Raw genomic sequence first — 17,969 nt, 5'->3', positions numbered from 1 at the left:
CCAACTAACCAAACCAAAAAAACCACTAAAAGAATACCTAAAAAGCTAGGGTGTAAGAATGAAAATRAATTTTGGACTGTTGATTAAATGAGCAACAAATCAACAATTCTCTAAATATAGTACATGGGACACTGGTATGATTATGCMCTTGCCTTTAAGAACTGTGTAATGACCAAACACTTGATCAGTTAAAGAAGTGCCTATGAAAAATATTATCATACTTTATATGTTCCTGTCATTTCCACAGACCTTTTTTTATAAAAGCATCTTTCACTTGAGTTTTAYCCTGTTAAGATGGCATAATCTTCAAAAGTGCCTCTGTAATTGTCATTAATGTCCTGTTCCAGAAGTGAGTTTAGTCACAATATGAGAGGAAAAAATAAATGGCACAGAGACTTAATTTGGAATTCAACTTTCAAGAGCAGTTAAGACAACCAAACAGCAAATGTGGGAATGTCAGTGGGAAAACAGCTTTGTACGTAGGTGTGCGCATACTTGGGAGCTATTTGGTTTTCATTGCTGTCTTTACATAAAGAACTTGCTTCAGCACATTCTGTGTGAAAGCCTAAACCAGAACACAAGCATGAATGTTGTACTAGCTATTCTCATTTTAGCCTTAGGTAGTAAAGTTTCACTTCCCACCAGCTCTGTAAAAACATGAGAYTTTGGGAGGGGAGGGGTGGGTAGGGGAACCTAAAGGTCTTAATGTTAGTTAACAAGCAAGTATTGGTTGGAGTGCAAAACGTAACCTTTCTTTTTCCCTCCACAGAGTTGAAAGATCTACTGACCAAGTAATCAAGCCAGTCAATGTGGAAGCGCTGTCAAAGTGGGTTGGGAAGATACCTGCTGATGTTCTGCAAGATATGCCAGTGATTGCACCCATGTTAGCAAAGCTGGGCTATGATCCGTATGCCAATCCACCAAATTATGGAAAGCCAGATCAAAAAGTTTTGGAAAACACAAGGAGGGTAAGGTATTTCTGTGTGTTTAAATTTAATTGTTGACCAACTGGAAGTGAGCTGTAGAGCTGAAGATTCTAGGATTTTAGGTCTGTTCCTAATACCTCTTAATATTTAGCAATACCTTTCCTCYGCCACCACAGGGAAGGGGTGGGAGAATCCTGTAGGACCTTGAGCACTGGAGGTCCGGCTCCTGTTTGCCTTCTGTTGCTTTGTCTTCCTTCCCCCTGACTCCAGGCTTGAGCTGTGTTCTTTGGTGTCTGTAACTGAACCTCTTAAGAATTGTCCAGAGAGTTGGGAAGCCAGTCCTGGAAAAAAGCTAACTGACTGGCCTGGTCAGCAAACTAGACTCATGAGCTCAGCTTTTTATAGAAGTGGTTGGCAGAAGCTCTGTCACAAAATTATACTCCAAATACTTGGGAGAATTTGAGAAGTAACCCATTGAAAATGGCCCAAGATGATCAAAATGTCAGACTTTCCAGTTCTTTGCTGTCCTCTTTAGAATAAACAAGAGATGGAGGAAGGTCTGGTGCTGATTAACCTAAACATGAGGATTTTAGTCTGTCTAAATTTAATRTTGGAATTTGAATAGTTAGGCTATACAACTGTTTATCCCTGGAGGTATCCATTGAAAAGCTTAGTACCATTGTTTGCAATAGGAATAATTAACTTCTGCTCTTTTGAGAATGTATACTTTATTAAAAGAAGGTGACTTTTACTGTCACAGCAAGTCATCACTGGAAAAACTGAACAAAACAATTTGAAAGGTCTGTCTTTCGCTAGCCTTCTGATATTAAAAACTGGATGGTGTCCTTTGCTAATGGGTAGATACAGAAAGTTTTTTTTCATTAGTAAAGTTTCTAAACRTTTTGCATTATTTCTTTTTAAGAGCCCTCCCTGAGAAACTTGCATTAAACAGCTGATTAATGTATTGAAAGATGGCAGGCTAACTTTTTAAATAACTGTCAGCTCAGCATGGAAAAGGTAACGCCCTTTTCTAGTAGGGGTAGTGGTTAGTATTTTATGGGCTTCCTGGTAATTCTTGTTTTAAGTCTCACAAACGAGCTGACTTCTTTGAACAATTCAACCTGATTTTTTCAAAAATGTTCAATACTGCTTCACTAAGACTTGAAAACAAAATCCTCRTGTACCCTTCAGTACATGCTGGAAAAACAGTGACTCGGATCCAAATTTGTATTGTAAAGCAGTAATTTAAGCTTGATTATCTCCTACCAATACAATTTAAGTTAGTTAAGTACGGTCACCTTTCTGGGGCTTCTACCTGTGCAGAGCCAGCTCAGTCTTCAAGTTCTGAAAACTGGATCGATTTCAGGGACTTACTCTTGAGTGCTTCTTGAAATCTATTTTGGTTCAAAATGCAAGAGACATTTGAGTAATACACAATGCCCCAAACACACCTTAAGAATTAAAGCCTAATTTAAAAGCTTAAAGTGTATTGAGGGTTTTTCACAAGTTTGCTTTGAAGCGTAGTCAGTTTACTAGTGTTAAATGCTAGTGTTAAAAATAGTAATGAAAAACTGGAGGTTACTGTAAAAAAAAAAAAAAAACAGCTATTATTTAACAAACATAGGGAACATTTGTTAATATTTTGACTGTCATTTTATACTAATATTTTTACTTAAAATYGTCTTGAGGCTTGGACTGTAATTGTGGTGGTGTTTGTTGTAGCACCAGTATGTATTTTGCTAAAGAACAAGAGGCCAGGGAAAATGACTTCTGCATGTACAGCTTGTATGGATAAAATGAGGGAGATGTCCTGAATTAAGATTAAAATCCAGAAAGTGAGAGAAATGAAGATAGCTTAACTTCCAAACTTGTAATATTCTTTTTGAAAATGTTGAAACATGAAGCTTTCAAAATGACATGTACCCCAAGGAGCCATTTCAAACGATGGCTCAAGTCAGTGTTCGAGTTTGTATTTGGATGGTCTAAATTCCTCCCCAGTCACTTTGCTTTGTTTCCTCCTGGCTGGGTCTCAGCAGATCCCTGCTCAGCACCTCGGGGCCCTCTGTCTTTACTGACTGTCAAAGCATTGATGTTCTGGCTTCCTGGGGGTTCAAGATTCGAAGGCTTCCCAGCTCCCAGACCAGTTTGCTGCTTGGGTTGCTGAATTCCCAGCGCAGCAGACTCATCAGCCTCTCCAGAAGTGCCAGATTTTGGGGCTATCATTTATCTTGCGTAGTAAACTGCCAAAGAGCTGGCCACTGAGCTTGGCCTTAAACCAAGGAAGTTGTGCAATAAGTAGTATTCTGGTTGGTGATCAGTTGGAACTGATTAATTTCTGAAAAATGCTTTGCTTTGCTCCACCCCCCCTTCTCTCCCCACATTTTTTTTTGGGGGGGGGGGCAGGATGGGGAGCAGGTTTAAAAACACTTTGTGTTCAAGATGGTTTAAAATTTTTTTTCCCAGAGAGCTGTGATGCATTGGCAGTCTTGCCTATCGTGGATAGCATGTGCTCCTCTGTGCATTTCTCCTTCTTTCTCGTAAGCATACGCTAATTTATTTCTTGCTGCTGTAGCCTGGAGAAGACATTTATCAAAACTGATTTTAAGTTCTTCATTTTTCCAGCCTTTGGGAACTTTGAGCTAGAAAAAGTTATTTTTTAAGTATGTTGTTGCATGCTCTCTTAGCTGGTGGGTTTATAAACTCCTTCTGCACTACCTTTGTTCTTGCTCTCTCTTATTTCTTCACCTGGGGTAGTTTTTTTTGCAGATTTTTGTACTGGGTATATTGTAGGAGTCAAAGGTGTTCAAATAAAATCTTTCCAAAGTTGTTATTCAGTACATAATTAAGAGTATACATAAATCTTGCATGTAACTGTTTATTGCTTCACTTTGTGCGTTGGAAGCTGTTCTGTTATATTTGTATTTGCGGTCTCTGAAAACTTTAAACTGAATGCAGAACTCAAATTTTATTCATTGAAAACAGATTAAGTTTAGACTTCTAAACTGAACTGCGTTGTGTTAGTGTTGTAACCCCTTAGAGTGACTGACAAACTTGAAACAATGATCTGATGCTTGCTTAACTCTGCTGGAGTCATGCTGCAGTTTTGGTGTCAGTTTAAGATAGCATGAGCTAGCACTTCAAATGTCAGAAGCTGCACCAGCCTGGCAAACGGAGGGCAGTCGTATCGGGGAGCAGGACTCTGCTTTTGGGGGTGGGTGGGGTTGTTTAGTTTTGGGGGTGGTGGTGGGGAGTGGTATGTAATGATGGCTTAAACTGATTGCGAAAGTCATGACAACAGGGTGGAAGCCCAACTCCACTGAAATTTCTGGCTGGGGAGATTCTGGCTCCACCTAAAGATGGAACAACACGGTATGATCTAGTTCATAGCTATCAGATGCATTTTAAAAAACAAAGCTTAATTCTCTCACTGTCACAGAGTTCTTGGTTTGTATGATTAAAAGCACTTTTATACAGTACATGCAAAGTCATAAGAATAGGTGGAATGATGATATGAAAAGTGATCAGGGTGCAAACAACCCCATAGTTAGAAAGCCTCTTTTGAATGCAGATAGTTTGGTGTATTTACAAAAACTTCTAGTCACAAACTTTTGTATTCCCCCATTGTAGGGGACAGTTTAAAACAGGTTACAAACAGCGTTTGAAACRGTGAGCTGTCTGTGTTCTAGTACGTTGTGCTTAAATACTGCTTGTATAATGGCATTCGTACTAACTATATTGAGCAAGATCTATCACTTCTTGGAAAGACTACAAATTAGACCAATGCTCAGCAGTGAAAATACTGGCCGGCAACTTCAAAGCTGCTGCTGTTAGTACCTAATGTAAGAGGCAAACAGTGTAAGGGTGCCTAAAACATGGTAGGGCTAGCACTGGAGGAAAAATGGGAGGGAATGGCTAACGTAGTGCAAAACATTAGCTTCCCTTAAGTGTTCCAACCAGTTTAGTCCTGTACTTCCCCCCCCTTCCCCCCATCCCACCAGTGACTTGCGTATGTACTGCTTTATATATATCTTTTGCTTCAGTCTCGGAAATGAAATGATGATTCACACCATCTAAAGTATGATACTTGAAGAAAAACTTCTACAGAAGTGTAAGTAATGCAAGGAAAATCATGATCTCTGCTGGATTTGGATTTTTCACTTCAAGGTTACCCCTCTCTGGCACCAAATCAGTTAGGTTGCTTTTTCATGCTTCTGTAGCAGAGCACAAAAATAAGATGCGACTGGTGTTTGCCGTCTGTTTATCATGTTAGTTCTGGCTTTGTTTTTTGAAGTAACAGAGCCTGAAACCTACTTCATCTCTTCTTGCATTGGTCTCCCAGCGCTATGTGGCATTGTGGGTTAAGTCATCTCTAACTATCTGCACTGGGGAGTACAAATATAGCACAAGTATAGCAGAGATATCTTTGTTCTCAATGACAAAGCCATTTACTTCTTGTTTATCTGTTATGTTAGGACTGACAATATTATCCTTTGTGATACTTTTTTCGATCCTTTTGGATAAGGAACACGGAGCAGAGAGAATAGGGGCTGGATAGCGTGGCACTGCTCAGATCTCTGCATGTGGCCTCCTCGCGAGGCAGCTGTCAGTTATGCAGTGGCTGGTGACTTTTGCTCACTTACACTTTTCTTGTAAGTAGATCTGTTAATGGTCCATTCACTTTATTACAAGGACTACAGGAGTCTCATCCTTATAGGTACATAACTTTAGGGGGGAAAAAAATTATTTATAGCAAATTCTACATCCTGAACATAAAGAAAATGAACTTCCTGTAACTGAAATGAATAGTCTTCTGTAAATGAAGCAGAAATGCAAATAATTCAACTCTAAAATGGTAGCCCAATTTCTATATGATGAAATACACTTTTACACATGCTCACAACATTGATAAAGACATATCAGACAATTTTCAAATATGAAGTCATTCTTTTTGTATGTCAGCAGTTTAATAGAATGTACCAAAAACTGGAGACAACTCGTAACTGTAAAACTCTGACTTATGCCCAGTAGAAACTGGCTTATTCTTATATTATGATTGGCTATGTAGCTTCCTTTCACATCTGTAACATATTACATCAGATTTTCTTTGGCACACACTTCCCACTAAATGAATTTGTAGGCTAGGAACACATATTCCAGTCAGTTCTTCTGAATTCTTCATGAAGTTACAGTCCTTGCCCTGGAGAGATCGAGAGGCGGAAATGTGCAAAACTCTATAGAAAAAGCTTGGATTTTCATCATGACTGTTTAAATGCATGGGGTTCTTCTAATCACTTCTGAAAGCTGTATCTACCTCTGTCTTATGTTTTGTTGATGCTATTTTCTCCAGTAACAGCTAGAGGAAACAACAGAGCTCTGTTAGCTCTTCTGTTTCATACCCTTATAAGATACTGAGGAAATGTCTCCTGCTGTTAAGAGTTGAGACTTTGATGATAATCATGGTTGCAGGACTTTAGTATGTATTTGAGGTTTTAAAGGGAGAAATGATCTGTGATAACGGGTGTGAAACATGCCTATACTGTTGCATGTGAATAATTGTGTTTTCAAAGTAGTGTAATTGTAGGGGTATGCTGTAATGATAGACTGCTCAAGTAGCCTTAAAAAAAGGCTATGCCTCTCTGGTTAAGCTGTTTAACATAACTTAAGCATAAAGGCTTTTGACTGTGTGGGTGTTTTCTTGGCTATTTAAAATAATAATTTAAAAAGCTTGCTTTTTTTTTCTTCTTTAATCTCTCTTGTGACCACCAATAAGGTACTTTCTCAGTGTCCCTGTGAAACTTCCTGCTTAAGGGGGGGGGGGTGGATTCTTTCAACTGCATTGTTTTTCTCCAGAGGTGTTGATATATACGGATATATAAATATTTTATATATTATATATTTTTTCTTTGTATACCAGCTATGCATACATATGATCTGTAATGGAATAATGAGTTATTAACAAACAAGATGCAAAACTAGGTATGGCTGCGAGATGTCTTTTGGCAGACGTTCAGTGGCCTGGCTAAAAAAATTTACTTTCTGTTGTTCCTACTGGATAAACGTCTATCTTGGATGTCTCCATTCTTGGTGGTTCCAAAAAGGAAGTGCAGGACTGTCTAAGCCTTGCAAACTGTCTTAAAACCTAAGGAAAGCCAGAAAGAGCAAGATTAGGATGCCTCCATGTAATCTGCAGTGAAGGATTATTTCCAGGAAGGAGCTTTGTTCCCTATTTGCCAGTATTCTGTTTTTTTGGTGGACAATTAAACACTGACAGCTTTGTACTCTGGATCTTTGTTTTGAAAATTCAGTGAGCGCAAGTACACCTATTTGCAGGYCAACTTCTAGACGGAAAGATCCATTATCTCTGTGTACTGGATATGACCAAATATAATGTGACTTTTTTTAAAACCAAGCTTGAAAGTGGGTTAAAATGAGTGCTTTAATCTTCTGTAAAGATGAATTATAGGTTGCACTTATTACAGAGTTACACTTATGCTTAAATTTTTCTTGTGTATTTGTAAAGGTTTYGTCAGATAACTGGAGGTGAAATTTTCTCTGATTCCTTTTGAGAAAACATGTGCATTTGGTTTAATAACTTTTTAACAGCCTGRATAGCACCAACACTGAATAACAAAATTAAACTACTTAAGTGTGTTTTTTTTTTTTCTTTAGAAATCCATTTGGGTTTGCAAAATAATTCTCCTAGAGATAGTAAATGCCATTTCTGCTCAGCTTCCCTGAATTCTTGCTTAGACTGGAAATCATTCCARTATCCTCCTTCTGCCTCTCTGCTGCCACTCTCCAAATGTGTTTTAGACTTAAAAATGGGTCAGAAAAGAATTTTGAATCTGAAACCTCTTAATTTCTTTGGCTGCGGATGGAGGCATTGTTTTTTGAATTTCTGGATTGTAGCAGATCCCTGGCCTTTGATTCAAAAGAGACCACTTACYGTTTTTGGAACTAATTTAAACCAGTTTGTATGCAGTCTCAGTCTTCACAAAACCATTATTCTAGATAATGTTAGCTTTCAACCAGAATTGTGCACAGTTGCTTTTTAAACCTAATCTAAATGCAGCCTCTCTGGCCGGTCATTGGTTAGATTGCTCCTTTGTAAATTGTGGTATGGCTTAATTTTAAATATATATGTATAAGCTGTATATAAACATATTTTGTTATACTAATTCTGTAACTTTATAATTTAGTCAGAAAGGTGTAGCAAGAGTAAACAACTTGAATAGATTACTAAATTATTAGAGCTCTAATTGAGCTGTCCAAACCAAGTGCATTTAAGCTCAGAAGTCAGTGATTAAACAGGGTAAAAATTTTTAAACCTGTGTGATGCAAAAGTTAAGTACTTGAATGAAAAAGAGCTGCCTGAGATGTCATCAGCCGTAGAGAAGGAGACAGGCTGTGATGTCAAATGTTGAAATGTAATGAGGAACATATGCTTTCATCATTGTGCAAAGCAAAATAATTACTGTGTAATTGCTCTACTCTGAAGTGGTCATTTTTTTTTCCCCCCTGAAGGTTTCAGTATTTTCTAGAAGATGTTTTAAATCACAACAGATATCTCTGTGGCTTACAAGATATGCTATAGCTGAAATTGCAAGAGTTGTTAATGATGCAGATAACCAGGTGTTTATAAAACATGAACAATTGCCTGTACTACTTTCTTTCAAGGAAAATAAGTCTTCTGAAGTTATTGCAGGTCATGCATGTGTGTTGGGACTGCTCAGTCAGCCATACAAAGTTTTCCGAAATATATCGGAGAGGGAAAGCTTTAGATAAACTTAAATGCTCTTGGTAGTATTACTAATTCTGTATAGGTAGGCTTTTGCTCATAATCAGTTACTCAGTATTTTAGTTGGCTCAAGTGAGCCAATGAGTAGGTTAAGTTGATATGAACATGGTATCAGTATTTAAGCACTTCAGAAACACTTGATTTGATTACCTTGCTAACATACATATAGTCAAAGTGTTAATTTTTCACCTTTGTAAACTCTGGCTGGCTGAAGTCTGTCTACTGTTTTTATGAACTAATAACATGCATGGATATCTCTCTCTTTTTTTTTTTTCCTCTAGAATAAATTTCAGTGTGAATATAATATCTTATGCCCTGAGGCATTTTCTTATTTTTCCTGGGTATGACACTAGTGTGCGGTTTCTTTTTCTCTCTYTTTTTTTTTTAATGTTGCTGATGGATGAATATCCTTGTCTATCCRGTAAYGATGGTTACTAGGAGTAAATGTTGTTGCTATAAAGGGCATTACAATACTAAGGTTTTTAGAGCAGAGAAATATATGTAAAGTATATTAGACAAATTGGACCAAAACATAATTGCAAGAGAAGGATGGAGAAACAGGGCCTTCAGAGAGACAAAGATGGTTTTGATCACTTGGGTTCTGAATCAGTCACARAGTAGCAATGTCATAAAAATGACTGTCTTTAAAAATGCCCAAATAAGGATTACAGTGGTTTACCAAGAAAACCTGAAGAAGCCTGTCTGTCTCTTCCAGTATCAGTACTCGTCTAATAAAAGATGCTGTGGGTTTTCTCCTGTGACTCTTGCTTAGGTTGTTCTGTAGCGTTTTGAATGGAGTGACACTGTTGATATGCAACTTTCATATCTGCTCTCTAGGAACACAGTCTGCATTTTAATGGTTTGGTTAAAAGCTAAAAATATTAAATACTCTCCTTCATTTATAAATATTTATGGTACATCTAGGATCAAATAAGCCACACACTGAGTTTTTGACCAGTGTGGCTTTCATTAAGGTTACCATGGGATTGACAGTACCCCCTTACTGAATGTAAATGAGAGCTGTGCCTATCCTTTTGAATCAGTSTTTCTCTTTTAACTAATAACATGGAATATCAAAAGAAATAGAGTTCTGCAATGTGTATATAATGGTTCCTACTCTTGTGTTGCGTCTCAGTAAAGCCTTGCTGTTTGGATATGTTTAGCCTGGTGATGGAGAGTAAGGAGAGCTGCCAGTGTCTTAGTCCACTTGGCGTGAGTCATGTGGTTTAATGCTGCAGGCCTGTTTTGGGGTGAGGTGTCTCACAGGCAGGAAATTCTGAGCTGACTCAGCCGCGCTCACAGGCCACTGCACCGTATTGACAAAAAGAGCACTTCTTTATATGCCACTGCTTTATTCATAGGRAAGCAGAGATGATGTATGTCGTTAGTAAGTATCCCTTGACTTCCTGAATCTTCTTTCTTTGACATAATGTGCAAACCAGGGATTGTAACTCTGAGTGAGGCTTTAGAGTAGATCCATTTCCATATTATGGCTTTATTGGGTTTTTCTAACTAGGTTTGTGTTTTCTGATTTTATATGATTACAGCTACGCAAGACAGCACAGAACCCATGAGATTAAGGTGATTGGTCTTTGTTTCAGTGGAGAGGATGGTAAAACTCTACTTTGCCAAAAAAAGTCAATAATGCAGAATATAATTTTTTGTCACTGGAATGCATTCCAGTTTCATGAATCCTCTAGAGAGAAGACAATACATTGCCAATTTATTTCCTAATTGGTCAGATAATGGAAACACTTGTTTGGTGTGGCTGTTAGTATGTCTGAGAATATTTATTGCTTGCTCTTTTGAAGCAAGCACTGTTTGGAGAAAGTAATCTCCCACTCTAAAAGACTGGGAGTCATGGCAATGACAACCTTTCATGACATAAGGCTGGTAATGAGACTACAGCTGTTGCAGAAATTCATAATCATCAGAGTTGCTGGCTGTAACTTTGAGACCTGTTAGAAAAGGATTGTACCTGTTTTGCCAGAATGGGAAAGATTACGTGAGGGTTTTTACTATCAAAGTCTTTAGGAATATAGAAGTACCACCCTGGAACTCTTCTATTACTAATATATGAAGCTATTAATCCATGTGCCTATTGGTGCAGGAAACTAGTATCCCATTGTCTCTTTTTATGTTTCTGTAAATAAAAAGCAAATTAATGACGGCGGGTTATGAAAATTCTTACAGAATTCTTAACAGAATTTAAACCTAAGTTACTAGCTTTTGTCAGACTTTCTGTAGTCTGTCACCTGCATAAACTATTATCAAAGCAAACAAAACTTTTCTTTGACAACATAGTAAGGTAGGATCAATTGTCAAAGTATGATACTTCTGTTTGCATAAAGGATATATATTTTGTATGTGGCAAATAATATGAAGCATCAGAAAATAATCAGAAAATGTTGTATTATGTGACATGTGGTAAGTCTGTAAATTGTAAGACAAATGTTTGAGAACTGCAAGTTTTTTGTTGAATGGCTGGTATATTAATTCTGACACAGTCCATGAGATCATGACAGATAGCTTTTTGGTAAACTTTAAATGAAGACTCTCTTAATTATAAACTGTAATAGAGCCCTAAGAGATTTACATAACTTCAGAAAGTATATATTACTCTAACTCAATCCTAGTGTATTTAATCATGCCGTAAAACATCTTTTTTTAAAAAATATAGTGAATGAATTATTTAGGACTTAATTCATGAATGATTCATAACTCAAGCAAGCTTGAAATGTAATACAAGCTATATAGTTTTATTCTGACCTTGTTTGCATTAAAATGCTATTAAATACTCTTCCCAAACATTGCCATCTGTCTTGAGTAACGAGCAAGCCTGGGAACGAGCATAAAGCTGTAAAACTACTTCAGACTACCAGACCTCATGATTAAAACTTTGCTTTTACAAATGGGTCGTGCTCTATTTAGAAAGCTCCCAGGTAGATCTGATTTAGCATTACTGGACACTAATTACCCAGACTAATCCATTTTTTGCTTAATAGGCTCTTTAGCTTTTCAAAAACACTAATGAATGCTTGTTTTGAGTAGTAAATTGTTTTTTTGTTTTTCCAGGTCTATAAAGGTGAATTCCAGCTTCCTGACTTTCTTAAAGAAGTGCCACAGGTACGGTATTGAATTAGTTTCCTTTTTGCAGATGCAGCAGCGATTTAGTGTCAAAACAGTGTTTATAAACCACTTCTTCAAAAACTTGACTTTCTGTTTGATTGTAAGAGAATAAGTGACCAGCAGTTTGCCATGAAATTGAATCTCCACCACTGTTGCTCTTGCACTCAAAATCCCAAGCCTCTTTTGAGTTTATGTGCAACTTTAGCGTTAATAGTAAGGTGCCTCTAAACCTGAGCTGGTTGAAGGCTACATCAAACTATGCTGTGAAACTCAAGGAAAGTTTGACTTTGTATTTCGCCATGTAAACCAAATGCAAAGATTGTATGTTGTTTGTAGAGAAGCTTTGTCTTTTGTTGCCTTGTACTGAAAGGTACATTTCAAGTATATTACAGATGGCATAAATGTTCAGACTTTGGTCAATGATAATGAGAGGTTTCTGGAAAGAAATACTATTGTATCTGGCAAAACAAAACAGCTCAGCCATGGATAGTGATCATGTGTTGATCTAATAATCAAGTGAGCTATTAAACTTCAGATTATAATGAGAATCTGTAATTTGGTACCCTTCAAATGCTATTTTCACTGGCTACCTAAGGGACCTAACCTTTGCAATAGGGGTGGAAAAAGCAAAATTCCAGGCTTGGAACTGTTCTCTTAAATTGTAGCATCTCTTGGCCCCCAAGCTTTGTGGATGATTAAGAGGTGTGCTTCAAGCCCTAGGCCCTCTTCTCATGTGGACACCGTGGAAAGGGTTTGGGCCATAACCACTTACTGATTTACAGATCAGTAGTTCCATCTGGATGATGGCATCCTACACTGCATGAGCAGCTCTTTCTGTGTCTCTCCTGAACGTAATACAGCGGACAGGATGAACTTGTTCCATGGAACTTCCACTTGGACTGCTCTGTTTTAGTAGCTCAAGGGGCTTTTTTGTGTGTGGGGTGTCCCCCCCCACCATGTGTAGTGAAATTAGTTCCCCATGCTGACTTCGCAGATTTAAGCTTAAAGCAAATGTATGTTGCTCTGCTAGTCTAGCTGTGAAAAATCATCTTGAGGAATTTACTTTATTGATTTAAATAATGTTTTAGGTGAGTAAGTGGAACATGTAGTAATCGTTCTTGTATTTTCTCAGGGAAGAGCTACTCAACTAGGCTCATAGGCATATAGATTTTGTAGGCTGTATAATTGCTAAATGTCTAAGTGTTGCCTGAAGTGCCCTCTGCATCATGCTTTGATAGAAGAGGCAGGGAGTGGCTCATCACTGTTACTGCCTCAGGGTGTGTTCAAGTGAAGCTAAGTTTAAAAAAATATATTTTTTTTCCAGTTTGTCCTACATATAGCATTGCAGAGTTGGGAGAAAAAGCATTTTGGGGACCCTCTGCCTCCAGGATTTTGTATCTCTGCAACTAGAAGAGCAAGGAGCACTCTCTTCTCCCATTAGCCTTAATGGAAGCTATGGGTGGCCAAACCTTTAGTTACCTATGTTAGATTTTTTTGTTGCTGTTTTATGTTTTAGAAAAACCTCAGTTGCAGAGCTTCCTTCAGCTGTCTAACAAAGCAGTAGGAAGCCCTTTTTCAAGGGCTGGAGGCCACCACTGTTCTGAGTTCATTTCTTGTTCTGTTTAGTAGCTCATTCTTCTGGGTGGGAGGGGGTGTCTCCCTACTGGCCAGGCCTCATTTTGACCAGTTGTGATCTTTTTGCAGGGTAATGCTGTTCAAGGGGGGACTGCTTTAGTGCAGTCATTTGAAAACAAATGAATTAGTGGGCAAAGGAGCACATTGAAGTGGTAACTTACAGCGTAATTGTGGCCAAACATGCTGGTGCTTTAAGCAAAAGAGGAAAAGATCACATGCTTCCATCCAGGTTTCTGAAAATCCTATAAAATGGCTAGAAGTGGCCAAGTTATTTATGGTGTTTGTATTACTTGTATTTCTACTTTATTCCCCATTGTTAATGCTACTTGCACAGTATGGAAGTTTATTTTGAATATAAATGTAAGTAGCATTTGCAGTGTCCTCCCTTGAAAAGAAAACAACAAAAAAACTCCCCCAAACCCAACAGGCACAGTATTCTTAATTCTGGATCTCCAATATTAAGGAAAGACTCTTTGAGTATGACTTCTGTTAGATACAGAGATTCAAGGATACACAGCAGAATCTACCACATGCAAACAAATGTTTTTGACTTATTCCATCCGTTCTAATGAAAACTAGTTATTAAACAGGAAAACTGGTTTCTTCTGTTCCAGCCAAAGAAGACAGTAGAAAGGAAGTCCCGTGGCAAGATAAAATGAACATGGATCAGTAAAGTAGAATAGCTCTAGTGTCTGTCTCATGTTTTCAGAGCATAGCTTTTTGCTGCAGACACCAAATCTTTCTGATAAATCTTTGTGTGATCTCTAATGTGGGCTTTGCTCTTTTACTGGATGTTTGCCTGCTCTCACCCTTCAAACAGTTAGTGCTCATGCTTTGCAAGTTGTGCTCAGCTAATAGAAAACCATTAAGAATCTGACACCACGCAGCTAAATGTGCTGTTGCTCACAGTATTGTTCACTCTCAAGCGCTGGTCAAAATGCCTCTGCAGCTTAAAGGCAAGAAAACTATTTAAATGTGTGCTGCTTAAAAGTTATTGTCAGCAAATTGTTTTGAGAAAATGTGCTGTAGTTATTTCATAATGCTTTCAAATGCAGTTATTGTGGTTATTTCAAGATCATCTACAACATAACAGATAAATTTGCAGCCTCTGTGGCTGCAAGTATAGGTTGTGTCAGAACACAAAGTTAAATATTGCTGATTAGGATTTCTGGAACATGCAGGGAGATGAGCTATCTTGAAAACTAGCACTTTGTGTATGGATAGTGTTCTAGGAACATAAATGATCCTTGATCTGCATGAAATAGCTGTTAGTTGAATTATAATGTTTATATTTTGCAATTACTTTGTGATATGTCAAAGGAATTTGGTCCACTATTTCTAGCAAATGTCCTCTTGCAATCCATATGATAGGTTTCAAAATAAGACTTTTAAATGTCAGAGGAGCAGGATTTATACAATTGGGTGAATACTGTAATTGTATTAAGTTAACTCTGAGCAGATTTATCCAAGTAAGATCTTCTAAAAAGCAAAAAGAAGTTTTGTGAAGTAGTAACAGAATGTTTCTGACACCATAAATACTGAAACTGGAGTTGAAATTGCTTCTGTTAATCTGTAATATTAAAGCAGAATAGTTTAAAATTAACATAACACAACCAAACAACTAAATGGCTTTGAGTGCAAATATTGGTGCTGATAATGATATCTTTTMTTTTAATGTAAAATAGTTAATTTCAATTAACTTATTTGCTTAACAGACTGAACCTATGGAATAGAAGATACAGTGGATATTTCTTGCACAGAAGGTAATAAAAGAAAGCATGCAGTCCTGCTTAATTGCTCTTCTAATTTAGTTAAGGTGATAGTTACTTCATTTCTCATTTTAAATGTATATAACTTCATATAAGATGCTGGATAAGAAAAACACGAAGATACAGATCTTGATTCAGAATCTGTAAAAATCACATTGAGGTAAGCTATAGTGTTTAGAGCTCGACAGCATAGGTTATATGGTTTTAGAATTACTGTACAATTCTAAATGGCGCATCTCATCTGCAGTATTTTCTATATTATTTGATTGTCAGAACTATATTAGAGCCTGAAATTGAAAGTACTTAAAACTATTCTACTACTTGGCCAGGCATTCTTCAGCAGAGTTTCTTGTTGATTTTTAATATCTGTGTGTTGTCCAGTGTTATAGCATACTTACACAGCAGATTCAGGTCCCTATTTTAACAAGATACTAAGACTTTAAGGATGAATCTTCATTGCTATTTTCTTTCTTTTATAAATCAGTTGCCCTTTTGAGAAAGAGGAAATGGCTGAAGATGAGCTCATACATATCACTTGCCTTTTGGTGTGTTCCATAGTCTCTRTTTTCAATACAACTGTATTTTAGTTGTTGAATTAACAATGGCAAGATTGTGGATTGAATTCAGTAAATCCTAGACTAACTTAAGTGGTGTAAGAATTACTGTACTAATCCACATTTTTACTTGTCAACCATTCTATCAAATGTCCTAGATTCACAACAAAAAATGCAAAATACATCCAATTAAAATACAGTCAAGCAGCATGCCATAGAAATATAGCCAAAATATATAGCCATAAATAGAGCCAAAAGCATCATATCATTATTTCTTTTGGGTATGAAAGTTTTCCAAAGATTATTTTTAGACATTAATTCAGAAATCAATAGGGAAACCATAATCTCTTCATGTAGTCAATGTTAAAATGACTAAAACCTACTTCATGTTGCCAATTATTTCTTTTACTAAAATATATTTAAAGCTGGAAAATATTTCTATCTAATGCTGCTAAGTTCTGAGGCAGCAAAATTGTTAACTTCCTAGCAGTAACTACAATGGGTACACTGTAATGACACAGACACTTTTAGCATTTAAATGCAGCCCACTTCTACAAGTATTTTTAATGTTAATGGAAATCCAGATTTTTCACATCTAAATCTACTTTTAAGAGCAAGTCTAAGTCCTGTAGAATGGACCCACATTCCTTAGAGGAAAGTGTTTTTGGCGTTGTAGTTTGGAGAATGACTTTGCACCTACTGAGATAACAGTTGTTGCTCTTCGTTATGCGTTGCTATTTGTCATTCTATAATGTTACAAAGGCTTAAAATGAAGGCACAAATATAACTTTATTTTTCTCTTTCTCTAGAAAGACTGCTGCCTTTTCAATAGAAATGATGCTATTAAGAACTGTCCCACCGAGATCAGTGAGGTGTAACTGCTCTTGGCCTGCTTTTTTTTTTTCCAGAATTTTCGCCCCCGTTTCTTTCATACTGTGTCTTTTTGTTCAAGATTTTGTTATTGTGAAAGCATGTAAACCTGTTTAAAAGGTGGGGGGGCGGGAAACCTACATTGATGTTAATGTAGTACTGTATTACACTTACACAACTATTTTAAGGTTTTAAAAAATGCAAAGCAACACCTGTCTCTGAATTTGCTATTCTATCTAAATTTCAAACTCAGTCTTTAATGTGTGGTGTTTTTTGAGTTTTTTTCCTTTTCTCCTTCCTGTAATGGTTGTGTTTTAAATGTATGAACCTTTCAAGAGTGGTCTGTGCTTGTCCTAAAGGATTTCTGGTGGAACAGTTGTCTGTTTTATTGACATGTGGAAATTGTTAAATATCTTTTATTTAAAAAGAGATGTTGATAAATTACATGTATAATTACAATTTAATGATCTTTTGTATTTTATTTTTCAAAATAAATGCTTTAAATGTTTTTTCTTTTTTGGTTAATGCATTTGCCTTTGAGTTGAGATTTAAATAATTAAAGATATTGTGGCATTGCTCAGATGAAAGATGTAATCTAATGTCCTGGGTCTGGATCTTGTTTTAAGGTTTGCTGCCGAATGCATGTTAATTCTCTTTAGTAGTTGGGTGATGGGACAGAAAGGAATTAGAGTATCCAGCTGAGGGGTGTAGAAACAGTAATGTGAGAGTGGGTTTTTTTTCCTGGATTTGTTCCTCAAAAGCAATTGTGTTGAGACAGGTGAAGGGTGGGGAGGGGGAGAGATGGACAGAATTTCTGCTGAAAATTTCCCCTGTTCATAAAACAGTGCAGTGAAAGCTGTACCCTGTGTTTTTGTGGTTTAGACCACGATTATCCAAACGCAGGTTTGTCTCGCTTCCTGACCACCTCAGCAGTGCTTGGGGTGTTGGAGATGGCCTCAGCCTTCTCCCCCCTTTTACCAAAGACCTGGCGCTGAAACATTTCGTGTTGCCACAAATTCTGCCCCGTGCCCTTTGAAACTCTTTTCCTTCTGTTTACAGCTATGAGGCTTTTCCTGTTACTGCACCTGTTTTGAGATAATGAAAGGTGTAAGTGAGTGAACCCTTTTTAGGTGCAGCCAGGAGCTGAGATTCACTGCACAGCTGTCCCCGGGGAAGAGCCCATCGCCGCCGCACAAGCGAGCAGAGAGCAGCCCCTAGCGCCGCCGCGGAGCAGCGCTGCCCTCGCCTGCGCCTGGAAAACGCTCGGTGAAGCCTTCGGGCCCTGAGT

The 17,969-nt window shown here is 37.4% G+C and overlaps 1 protein-coding gene across 4 annotated transcripts in view; it reads left to right on the top strand.

The window, feature by feature from the left end:
- The window catches only part of TPST1 (tyrosylprotein sulfotransferase 1), a 33,694-nt gene extending 16,555 nt beyond the window's left edge, over positions 1-17,139 (top strand). For 3 of the 4 annotated variants that reach the window (XR_003251847.1, XR_003251849.1, XR_003251848.1), the window contains exons 3-7: positions 770-968; positions 11,800-11,850; positions 14,103-14,162; positions 15,204-15,251; positions 16,621-17,139. Coding sequence is in view for 1 of the 4 variants with exons in the window: in XM_026055301.1 (XP_025911086.1) it covers positions 770-968; positions 11,800-11,850; positions 15,204-15,221 (268 nt within the window). In the remaining 3 variants the exon portion in view is untranslated. The remainder of the gene's footprint in view (positions 1-769; positions 969-11,799; positions 11,851-14,102; positions 14,163-15,203; positions 15,252-16,620) is intronic. The other variant, XM_026055301.1, reaches the window with a different exon arrangement.
- The last annotated feature ends 830 nt before the right edge of the window (positions 17,140-17,969 follow it).

Source organism: Apteryx rowi, unplaced genomic scaffold, assembly GCF_003343035.1.
Source record: "Apteryx rowi isolate R43461 unplaced genomic scaffold, aptRow1 scaffold_99, whole genome shotgun sequence".
Taxonomy (NCBI): domain Eukaryota; kingdom Metazoa; phylum Chordata; class Aves; order Apterygiformes; family Apterygidae; genus Apteryx; species Apteryx rowi.
The sequence above is the reverse complement of the archived record's forward strand: the minus strand, read 5'-3'. Positions and strand labels throughout refer to the sequence as shown.